This window comes from Lemur catta, chromosome 2 (assembly GCF_020740605.2).
Source record: "Lemur catta isolate mLemCat1 chromosome 2, mLemCat1.pri, whole genome shotgun sequence".
In the NCBI taxonomy this organism is placed as follows: Eukaryota; Metazoa; Chordata; class Mammalia; order Primates; family Lemuridae; genus Lemur; species Lemur catta.
In genome coordinates, this window is record NC_059129.1 from 25,316,525 (window position 1) to 25,328,970 (window position 12,446).

The following is a 12,446-nucleotide window of genomic DNA, read 5'->3' on the forward strand; positions in this document are numbered from 1 at the left end:
CATCAGCCTAAGGCATGTTGTTGAGTGAGTAAATGAGTAACGAGTGACTGAGAAAATGAAAAAATGGGCTCGCCTCCTGTTGTCCAATTCAAAATGGAAAAGATCAGGAAACACAGCTTCTTCACCTAGAACAAATTACTGTACTTGCTCCAAGTCTTCACTTGTGAAGCTTAAAAACAAATCTTCCTGGTGCTATGTTTCAGTTGTGATATTTTAACTATGCAAAAGAAGGTCCCACAAATACATATCTTGGGATACGCTTAGTAAAGCGCTGATGTTAGCAAGGTGAAAAGGGTATTATTGCTCTTGCAGCGGGAATAGGATGGAATCTTAGGCAGTAATTTGGCAAGAAATGCCAGACTTGGGAAATTAGAATCTGAGAAAGAAGCCTGAGGTATCTGGGAAAGGAAATCAGGGCCAGAGATCAGCCTGCACACAGGCTTTGCTGCTCATTTCATGGATGTGAGTTGATGACTTTATGTTCAGGGGCCAGGCCCTGAGTGAAGAATTAGCCACAATGGCTTGGCCAAAATTCACAGTCCTCATGACACATGACACTTACAGTACAATTAATTTAAATTCTTCATAATTTTTGTTTTGTTTTTGCTTTGTTTTTGTTTTTATTTCAGCATATTATGGGGGTACAAAAGTTTAGGTTATGTATATTGCCCATGCCCCTCTCTCCCCGTGAATCAGAGCTTCAAGCATGTCCATCCCGTAGAGGGTGACATCGCACTGATTATGTATGTATACACCCATCTCCTCCCCACCCCACAACTGTCCAACACCCGATTAATGTTATTCCTAAATGTGCTCTTAGGTGATGATCAGTGAAACCAATTTGATGGTGAGTACATGTGGTGCTTGTTTTTCCATTCTTGGGATACTTCACTTAGTAGAATGGGTTCCAGCTGTATCCAGGAAAATACAAGAGGTGGTATATCACCATTATTTCTTATAGCTGACTAGTACTCCATGGTATACATATACCACATTTGATTAATCCACTCATGTATTGATGGACACTTGGGTTGTTTCCACATCTTTGCAATTTGAATTGTGCTGCTATAAACATTCGACTGCAGATGTCTTTATTATAGAATATCATTTATTCTTTTGGGTAGATGCCCAATAATGGGATTGCTGGATCAAATGGTAGGTCTACTTGTTTTTTTTTTTGTTGTTGTTGTTTGTTTGTTTGTTTTTGAGACAGAGTCTTGCTTGGATGCCCTGGGTAAAGTGCAGTGGCGTCAGCCTAGCTCACAGCAACCTCAAATTCCTGGACTCAAGAAATCCTATTATTTCAGCCTCCTGAGTAGCTGGGAATACAGGGTCACACCACCATGCCTGGCTAATTATTTTCTGTTTTTCATAGAGACGGGAGTCTCACTTTTGCTCAGGCTGGTCTCAAACTCCTGACCTCAAGCGATCCTACTGCCTCGGCCTCCCAGGGTACTGTGATTACGACTGTGAGCCACCACACCTGGCCAATCCTTGGTAATTTTGTCAAATCATCCCCTTTCTAGACACTTTGCAAAAGCAAATATGCTTTTCTTAAACAAAACAAAATTCATGGGCCGGGCGCAGTGGCTCACGCCTGTAATCCTAGTACTCTGGGAGGCAGAGGCGGGTGGATCACTTGAGGTCAGGAGTTCGAGACCAGCTTGAGCAAGAGTGAGACCTCATGTCTACTAAAAATAGAAAGAAATGATCTGGCCAACTAAAAATATATATAGAAAAAATTAGCCGGGCATGGTGGCGCATGCCTGTAGTCCCAGGTACTCGGGAGGCTGAGGCAGGAGGATCGCTTAAGCCCAGGAGTTTGAGGTTGCTGTGAGCTAGGCTGACGCCACGGCACTCACTCTAGCCCGGGCAACAGAGCAAGACTCTGTCTCAAAATAATAATAATAATAATAAAAATAATAAAAACCAAAATTCATTTCATGGCTAAGTATCTGAAGTCAATGGACAACCACCACTTTCTCTCAGTTATATCCACTTCCTGCTCAGCCTCACCCAGAGGGTGCCACCTTTTAAGGAAAAGAAAAAAAGCAGAACTCTCTTGTTCTTCCTTGTAAAGTTCCAAAATATACCATGGAGAGCAAAAGTTGTGTACAATTATGAAGTACCCAGAGGGAATTTAGCAGTTCTTGAGAGAATTCAAGTAGGTGCAAATTATCCGATGAATACAAGGGCTGCCTCATGAACTGAGGTTTCCAAGCTGTGCAGGAGAAAGGAAAACAAGCCTACTCAATTGCTCTTGCTAAACAAGAAAGTTTGAATTTGGTGCACACAACTTAATGAGGCACTACTGGGGATCCCCCTTCCTGCATTTCTCCTAATAGCATGTATGACTGTACCTTCCTGTGAATATGCACTAGGCAAAGAGACTTTGCTCACAAAGACTGAACATCAAGCCCTGAACGTTAAGTCCTGATCTGCCAGAGATCTGGGCTGTTCAGCTGAGCCAAACCTGAGGCTCCCGAGAATAGACAACAGAGCCCTGGGTGAACCTGGCTATGCTCTCAGTGGGGCCTCCACATCATTTCTGAGGTGTAAAACCTCAGAACCTCCTCCTGAAGAGAGGCATTATTACCAATGGAATAAGCTGGTGTTCGCAAGCATAAGAAGCAAAAGAGAGAGTTCAAAAAAACTCACCTTGCGGTAAGACAGAATATTTCCCACAATAGGCAGAGGTGTGGGCCCAGGAATTCCCAGCTTCTCAAAAAGTCCATGTGAATGAGTCTCATATCTATAAAGTAAAAGAGAAAGCCAAATAACAGGGATTGTGGTTTTATAGATAAGGGAGCTGTCCTGTCACTTACTAAGGAACTGCTGTAGCCAAGAGAGAGAAGTCGTGCCTAGGCAATACCGAATAACTGCAACACCAACGGCAATAGGTACATTCACCCATCAACTTCTTTCCTGTCTCCTGTGTAACACCCACCCAAAGTCAGAATGTTCAGCTAAAAGGAGCTGAAATCTTCAGGGTTCAAATCCTGGAATGAATACTTTATAAATATCTCCCAAATTCAATGCTCCTTGAGTGGCTCAGACTGGAATTTTTCCAGGGCATTTCATTCTCTTATGTCCATTTAGTAAATTAACTCTTTCATCATTTGGAAATTCTTGTTCTCAGTAGAAAAAGTGTAAATTGTTTTTCTTCTGCTCCCATGATGTGATTTTGTGTAAGTGCATGCACTCAATCACGGAGGGTCAGCACCAGCCTATGGTAACACTGTTCCTACGGTGTGCTCTGAGGCTTATGCTTTTCCTTCCCTCTGAAGTATGATCCTGTTTTAAGATGTGGCCCTGAAGTATGATCCTGTTTTAAGATATGGCCCTTCATAAAACTACATTCACAAGGAGGTCTTAGAGGAGTTACAGTGTTCTTATTTTTATAGAATGACAACAGTATTCAAGGATTCCACTGGGCTTGTAGAAAAGTGAGCACTTTTTATGTATACCCTAGTGTCTCTAGTCAGATGATGTGGTTAAATTGAGCTACAGGGAAGGATGGTTAACCTGTATGTTCCTAGAATGACATTCTGCAGAGGAACCAATGACTACAGAATCCACGTCCAGGCCTGCCCTCCCCTTGTGGAATGTGGTTCTCCAATGTGTGATCTCTCAGAAGCACAGTGCCAGGCACACTCATGTTTCCCAAGGTGGCCAATTACAAAGCAGTCATTTTACTGCCTCTGCACATCAACTCCCTTTGTTGGAAAATCCCTTAATGCTGCTATAGACATCACTGGCAAGTCATGTATGGCCTCCTCCCACTGGGGGTTCTGGATCCCTGCAGACCTTCCCACTCTAGTGCTACTGATTGATTCCAGATGGGAGGAAGTAGAGAGGCTGAGGAAAGTGGCTCCCAGGCACTGAGCTAAACTTGAAGCTTCTAGGCCCACAAGGTTGGCCCTGTAGAGGCAAAAGAGGAAAGTGTGGCTGAAAAGTATGGTGTGTATAAATGGTTCCACATTTCCCACAAGTGCTTTTAGCTGAAAGAGAAAGACCTTCCAAAGTTCAGCTTCCTTCTTATTGATAGCATACCATGCATTATGTTACATTACATAAATAACTCTAAACTGTTCTAGGTAATTGAATTACGCCCTTATTTCCTCTTCTTTACAGGTTAGCTTTTAGGCAAGTATAGTTTCCAAATATTCTGTACAAATCCAGTAAATCTTATAATACGTGATAAAATAAAGCTGAAAACTGGTGTGAAACTACATGTATTTAAAGGACCACCAGAGGCAGCTCAGCTAGGCTCACTTGTATCCTTTCCCCAGAAGAATTAGTGGAACTGTATGCACCAACGGCGAAAACCAGGGTGGCCTTGCTCATTCCCACTCCGGTTCTTTCCTTTTATTGTAACCATGGCAAACCCATTAAATTAATCTCTGTTCCTGAACTTCGACATGATACATGAACTCTCAAGTGAGGTCATGCAATGAAGCTAGCTTGTAAATAGTATTGGACCCCAAGGAAAGATCTAGTCTAGTTTCTAAACACACATGCAACCATGTAAAGCAGAGGACAGGCTAGATGAATTTCTTAGTTTCTTTCCATCTCTCCTCTTTTTGGTAATGTTCCTTTTGGTACAATGGAGGCTAACAGAAAAAGCCAATCATTTCTCTTGTGTTTAATTATGTTTCCATAAATAGGGCATTGTCTATATGCTACAGTTACTGACTCCTGGGTTGCACCAGTGTCTTTCAGAGCTAAGATATTGTTTGCCAGGCTGCCTGAATGTCTACTATAGGTTCACTACCAGAGACACCACAGACACAGTGACACAGATGATGTCCGTGTGCTTAGGCTTTAAGCAGGCGAGATGCCAGTCCATCTGCCATGAAGTATCTCTAATGGGGGCAAGGACCCACAAGTATCTCTGGAGGTTGGGCCCTGAGGGATGAGGAATATTCTCTCAATTCTTCCTGCCTGCTCCCTGGGTGCCTTTTATAACCTCTCTGGCTTATAGTCTCACATACTACCTTAGACTGACAGATTAAGATAATCTAAATTGGATTTTGTGGCTCCTGCTTTTCAGTCCTCTTGCAGATTAATATCTGGAGAGAAATAAAACTCTATACTAATGCTAACCTCCCAGATACTAGAAGAAAAAGGCGAAGGAAAAGAATAAAACTTCAAGATTTCCTCCAGATCTCCTTTGCTCTAAATATCTAGCATTTAAAGGTAAATAACTGTGCATATTACTGGGTGGTGGAGTTGAATTATTGGAGCAAGAGGAGTTCTGGGTTTGGCACAGAAAATAGGTACAAGGAAAGAGAGAGCCTCCCATGAATTCTGGGGTACCCCATGGTGCCTATATAAATCATGATTGGAGTACAAGGCAGGGGAGCAGGAGCCACCCAGGTTTAAGGAAACAATCACTGTATACATATCTTGCAGTAGACACAGAACCCATAGGGGAAGTTAAAGAGACAAATACATCACCACACCTGCCTGTGCCTACAATCCCCAGAGCTTGGGAAGGGGGTGAGGATCAAAGCACACAATGCCCAGTTGTTTGTAATCTGTCTCTGCTGAATTCTTCTTGATTAGTCTAGGTCCAAACTCAACTTCAATCAGAAATCAGCCCCAGGACAAAATGCTGTCACTGAACACTCCTAGTTAGAGAACTTAGGAGATGTATGGTGTGGGGGAGTTTTATTTATTCCTTCCATAGATCTACATAAGATCAACAACTGTATGTTTTTGTAGCTTCCAACACATAAGCAACTTCCCTTCAATTATCTCCTTTCATCTTCAAAACACATAAGAGAAAGGGGGACCAGATTGTACCCCACATCTAAAGTTACAGAACAGTGGAGCATGGACAGATACTCACAGATAGAGGAGCACCAGGCTGATAGCCAGGAGAACCCAGGTTTCCAGGGCAAAGTCTGGGATGAGGTCCATCTCTGCTTTCCTTCTTTAGTTCTCTTCTCTGAAGTTGTTCTCTCAGCTGTGTGCTGCTGTTTGGTGGGCTATGCATGTGGAGCTTCCCTTCCCAGATCAGATGTCATTCAGTGAGCTCGGCTGAATGTTTATGTGCTGGGAAAGGAGGCAGGGTCAGAGTGCAGCCAATAGCAGGGCCACCTGTGCTCCACCTGAGTCAGAGGAGCCCTCTCCACCTTGGTAGTTGGCAACTCATCACATACACACACACACACTGACCTTCCTAGAGTTCATATTCTGTAGGTAATCACAGAAACTCAATCAGTGTTATCACTAAGTCCAAAGGGTATGAGTTCATATTATAAACTCAAGTAAAGAGATTGGCATTCAATCTCCTCTAATCTGCCCTTGTTTTCAAAGCTGCCCTCATTTTGAAATATGAGAAATCCACCCAAAGAAGCTACACCTACAGATCTTTACCCATGCAATTTCCTCCACCTACACTGCCACTGAGGTCCCTAGAATACTCCTACTTAACCTCCAAACCCAGGAAGACACACCCTTCTCTTAGAGTCTCCCTCTCCAACCTCCCCACACAGCTATAACCACTTCCTCCCCTGGGCAACTCCTATCCCCCTCATGTAGTTCTACTATAGTCCACTCTGCTCTCTACCACCATTGTGGGTTTCCACATCTGTGACCCTTAGCAGATGGTGAGCTTCTCCAGGGCACAGTTAGGGCACAGTCTGGTATTTTTCACGGCCATGACCCCAGACCGTAATAGAGTGCTTCATACATTGTGGTGATGCTTGAAGGTGCTGACTCAGGGAGGTGGGGGGGGGAGGGGATGGAGGTATGACTACATGGTGAGTCCCAGGCGCACTGTCTGGGGAATGGACACGCTTGAGGCTCTGACTCAGGGGGATGGGCGGGACATGGGCAATATATATAACCTGAGCTGAAATTAAAAAAAATAAAATAAAAAAGAAAAGCTATTGGAGTTGAGCTTGTGAAATGGCTGGGCCCCTGTGTGTCCTTTCTCTGTGACTATTATAAACCCACCATCTTCTTCAATCATTAATCCAGTAAAAGTGCTTGGCTGTGCCTTAGCCACCATCTCTGCATGTTTAGGCTAATCAACTCTGCTTCTGTGGGCAAGAGGGCTCCTAAGGGAAGGACAGGGTGTGGACAAGATGGAGCTGATGGCTGCACCCAACAGTATTATTCCTGCTGCTGCTCATGCACCTCTAGGGGATCCAGCAGTAGACAGCAAGGTAGACATATTCTTTTTTTTTTTTATGTTTTCTCTTCTCTTTCATATATATATATATATAATTCTTATATCAGCATATTGTGGGGGTACAAAAGTTTAGCTTACGTACGTTGCCTTTGCCCCCCCAATCCCCCAAGTCAGAGCTTCAAACGTGTCCATCCCCTAGACACCGTGCATCACACTCATTATGTATGTATACACCCATCTCCTCCCCACCCACATCTGCCTGACACCCGATCAATATTATTCCTAAATGTGCTCTTAGGTGATGATCAGTGAAACCAATTTGATGGTGAGTACATGTGATGCTTATTTTTCCATTCTTGGGAAATGGTTTCCAACTCTTTCCAGGAAAATACAAGAGGTGCTATATCACCATTGTTTCTTACAGCTGACTAGTACTCCATGGTAAACATATACCACATTTTAGTAAGCCACTCATGTATTGATAGGCACTTGGGTTGTTTCCACATCTTCGCAATTGTGAATTGTGCTGCTGTAAACATTCGGGTACAGATATCTTTGTTATAGAATGTCTTTTGTTCTTTTGGGTAGATGCCCAATAATGGAATTGCTAGATCAAATGGTAGGTCTACTTGTATCTGTTTAAGATATCTCCATATTGCTTTCCACAGGGGTTGCACTAGTTTGCAGTCCCACCAGCAGTGTATGAGTGTCCTGTCTCTCCGCATCCACACCAACATTTGTTGTTATGGGACTTTTTGATAAAGGCCATTCTCACTGGAGTTAAGTGATATCTCATTGTGGTTTTTATTTGCATTTCCCTGATGATTAGAGATGTTGAGCATTTTTTCATATGTTTGTTGGCCATTCTTCTGTCTTCTTTTGAAAAATTTCTGTTCATGTCCTTTGCCCAATTTTGATAGGGTTGTTTGACTTTTTCTTGCTGATTTTCCTGAGTTCTAAATAGATTCTAGTTATCAGTCCTTTATAGGATGTGTAGTACGCAAAAATTTTTTCCCAGCACTTGTGCAAATACCAAGCAGTTTTAATAACCGCAGCCTTGTAGTATAGTTTGAAGTCTGGCAATTTAATACCTCCCATTTTGTTTTTATTGCTTAAAATTGCTTTTGCTAAATGGGGTCTTCTCTGGTTCCATACAAAGCTTAAAATTATTTTTTATGTATGTGTGAAAAATGATGTTGGTAATTTAATAGGGATTGCATTGAATCTGTAGATCACTTTGGGCAGTATAGACATTTTAACAATGTTGATTCTTCTGATCCACGAGCATGGTATGTTTTTCCACCTATTTACATGCTCTACGACTTCCTTCCTCAGTGTTTTGTACTTCTCCCTATAGAGGTCCTTTACCTCCTTAGTTAAATATATCCCTAGGTATTTTATTTTCTTTGTTGCTATTTTGAAGGGTATTGAGTCCTTAATTTTGTTCTCCATTTGACTGTTATTGGCATATATGAATGCCTCTGATTTGTGTGTATTGATTTTGTATCCTGAGACTTTATTGAATTCATTGATCAATTCCAGGAGTCTCTTGGTTTAATCCTTGGGGTTTTCTAGATATAACATCATATCATCAGCAAAGACTGAGAGTTTGATCTCTTCTTCCCCAATTTGGACTCCCTTGATTCTGCTCTCTTGCCTGATTGCTTTCGCAAGGACTTCCAATACTATGTTGAAAAGTAATAGGGACAGTGGGCAGCCTTGTCTGGTTCCAGTTCTAAGTGGGAATGCTTTCAATTTTTCCCTATTCAGTATGATGTTGGCTGTGGGTTTGTCATATATATATGGCTTGTATCATTTTTAGATAAGCCCTGTCTATGCCTATTTTGTTAAGCGTTCTTATCATAAAAGGGTGTTGAATTTTGTCATATGCTTTTTCTGCATCTATTGAGAGGATCATATGGTCTTTATTTTTGCTTCTATTTATATGGTGAATTACATTTATAGATTTGCATATGTTAAACCATCCTTGCATCTCTGGGATGAAGCCCACTTGGTCGTGATGGATTATTTTTTTGATAAGCACTTGAATTTGATTTGCTAGGATTTTATTGAGAATTTTTGCATCTATATTCATAAGGGATATTGGTCTGTAATTTTCTTTTTTGTTGTATCCTTTCCTGGTTTTGGTATCAAAATTATGTTGGCTTGGTAAAATGTGTTGGGGAGAATTCCATCCTTCTCAATGTTGGAGAATAGTTTATGTAGAATGGGCACCAGTTCTTCTTTGTAGGTGTGGTAAAATTCGTGTGTGAACCCATCTGGTCCAGGGCTTTTCTTTTGGGGAAGGTTTTTTATTGCTGTTTCGATTTCAGTTCTTGATATTGGTCTATTCAGGCATTCTATTTCTTCCTGTTTGAGCCTGGGAAGGCTGTGTGTTTCTAAAAATTTGTCCATTTCCTCCACATTTTCCAGTTAGTGTGCATAAAGATTTTTGTAGAATTCATAGATGATAATATAAAATAATCTATCACAGCCAAGTGGTTTTCATCCCAGAGATGCAGGGATGGTTCAACATACACAATTACATAAATGTAATTAACCAGATAATTAGAAGCAAAAACAAAGACGATATGATCCTCTCAATAGACGCAGAAAAAGCATCTGACAAAATTCAACATCTTTTATGATAAGAACGCTTAACAAAATAGGCATTTATGGGGCTTATCTAAAAATGATACAAGCCATATATGACAAACCCACAGCCAACATCCTACTGAATGGGGAAAAATTGAAAGCCTTCCCATTTAGAACTGGAAACAGACAAGGTTGCCCACTGTCCCCATTGCTTTTGAACATAGTGCTGGAAGTCCTTGTGAGAGCAATCAGGCAAGAGAGTAGAATCAAGGATGTCCAAATGGGAACAGAAGAGATCAAATTCTCACTCTTTGCTGATGATATGATGTTACATCTAGAAAGCCCTGAGGATTCGACCAAGAGACTCCTGGAATTGATCAATGAATTCAGTAAAGTCTCAGGATACAAAATCAATACACACAAATCAGAGGCATTCACATATGCCAATAACAGTCAAACTGAGAACCAAATCAAAGACTCAATACCCTTCACAATAGCAACAAAGAAAATAAAGTACCTAGGAATACATTTAACTAAGGAGATAAAAGACCTCTACAGGGAGAACAATGAAACACTGAGGAAAGAGACAGCACAGCATGTAAACAGGTGGAAAACTATACCATGCTCATGGCTCAGAAGAATCAACATTGTTAAAATGTCTACAGATTCAGTGCAATCCCTATTAAATTACCAACATCATTTTTCACACATATAGAGAAAATAATTTTACGTTTTGTATGGAACCAGAGAAGACCCCGTTTAGCAAAAGCAATTTTAGGCAATAAGAACAAAATGAATGGTATTAATTTACCAGACTTCAAACTATTATACAAGGTTGTGGTTTTTAAAACAGCTTGGTATTGGCACAAGAACAGAGACATAGACCAATGGAACACAACTGAGAATCCAGATATAAAACCATTGTCATATAGCCATCTAATCTTTGAAAAAGCAGGCAAAAACATAAGCTAGGGAAAAGATTACTTATTCAGTAAATGGTGCTGGAAAAACTGGATAGCCACATGTAGAAGACTGAATCAAGACCCACACCTTTCACCTCTCAAAAAATCAAATCACGGTGGGTAACAGACTTAAACCTAAGGTGTGAAACTATTAGAATTCTGGAAGAAAGTGTCGGAAAAACTCTTGTACACATTGACCTAGGTGAAGAATTTATGAAGAAGACCCTTAAGGCAACCACAGCAACAACAAAAATAAATAAATGGGACCTGATCAAATTAAAAAGCTTCTGCACAGCCAAAGAAACAGTCACGAGAGTAAACAGACAACCTACAGAATGGGAAAATTTTTTCACATGCTACACAACTAATAAAGGGCTGATAACTAGAATGTAATTAGAACTCAGGAAAATCAGTAAGAAAAAATCAAACAACCCTAGCAAATAGTGGGCAAAGTACATGAATAGAAATTTTTCAAAAGAAGACAGAAGAATGGCCAACAAACATATGAAAAAATGCTCAGCATCTCTACTCATTAGGGAAATGCAAATCAAAACCACAATGAGATATCACTTAACTCCAGTTTGAATGGCCTTCATCAAAAAGTCCCAAAACAATAAATGTTGGTGTGGATGCAGAGAGAAAGGAACACTCATACACTGCTGGTGGGACTGCAAACTAGTGCAACCTCTGTGGAAAGCATTATGGAGATACCTTAAACACATACAAATAGACCTACCATTTGATCCAGCAATTCCATTATTGGGCATCTACCCAAAAGAACAAAAGACATTCTATAAAAAAGACCTCTGCACTTGAATTTTTGTAGCAGCACAATTCCAATTGCAAAGATGTAGGTACAACCCAAGTGCCCATCAATACATGAGTGGATTAATAAAATGTGGTATGTGTACACCATGGATTACTACTCAGCTATAAGAAACAATAGTGATATAGCACCTCTTGTGTTTTCCTGGATGGAGCTGGAACCCATTCTACTAAGTGAAGTATCCCAAGAATGGAAAAATAAGCACCACATGTACTCACCATTAAATTGGTTTCACTGATCATCACCTAAGAGCACATTTAGGAATATCATTAATCGGGTGTCAGGCAGATGTGTGTGGGGAGGGGATGGGTGTATACATACATAATGAGTGTGATGCACACTGTCTAGGGGATGGACATGTTTGAAGCTCTGACTTGGGGTGGGGGGACAAGGGCAATATACGTAACCTAAACTTTTGTATTCCCATAATATGCTGAAATTTAAAAAAAAAAAAAAGAATGATACCCTTGGGGGGAATAAAAGGACACAATAAATGTGCTTTGGGGGAAAAAAGACAAAAAAGCATGGAAAAATTTTAGAAATGATTTTCCCTTTAGAAATTATGGATATTATTTATCACAAAGACTCTGAGAAGTCCTGGAGAAGTCCTTCAATTTTATTTAAGTTGGGCACTCATTAGGCCATCTTCAGGGCAGGAGCTGCGGTCTCACGATCACTTTGTCTCAGCTGGGTTCGTCCCCAGTGAGGGGGCTTCAGTTTTCCCAGAGTAAACAAAATCACGTCCATTCTCACCTCCTATTGGCTTCTGTTTTGTGCCGAGACAACCAGGAAGACGCCAGAACACGTGCAAAGAACATGAAGGGGTGAGGAGATGTCAGCAGGGCATGACAGGAGTGAGCCTTGAGGCTCAGGCCAGTGCCAGGGATTCATCTTTGAGGGCCTAGAGCAATGGGGTGGG

General features: G+C 41.1%; 1 protein-coding gene across 1 annotated transcript in view; it reads right to left on the reverse strand.

The window, feature by feature from the left end:
- Positions 1-6,025, reverse strand: part of LOC123631591 (cytochrome P450 3A4-like) — a 31,784-nt gene extending 25,759 nt beyond the window's left edge. Inside the window, exons 1-2 of the mRNA XM_045541381.1 lie at positions 5,855-6,025; positions 2,659-2,752 (exon numbers count right to left, since the gene is read on the reverse strand). Coding sequence (XP_045397337.1) covers positions 2,659-2,752; positions 5,855-5,925 — 165 coding nt within the window. The 5' untranslated portion in view covers positions 5,926-6,025. The remainder of the gene's footprint in view (positions 1-2,658; positions 2,753-5,854) is intronic.
- Positions 6,026-12,446: the final 6,421 nt, after the last annotated feature.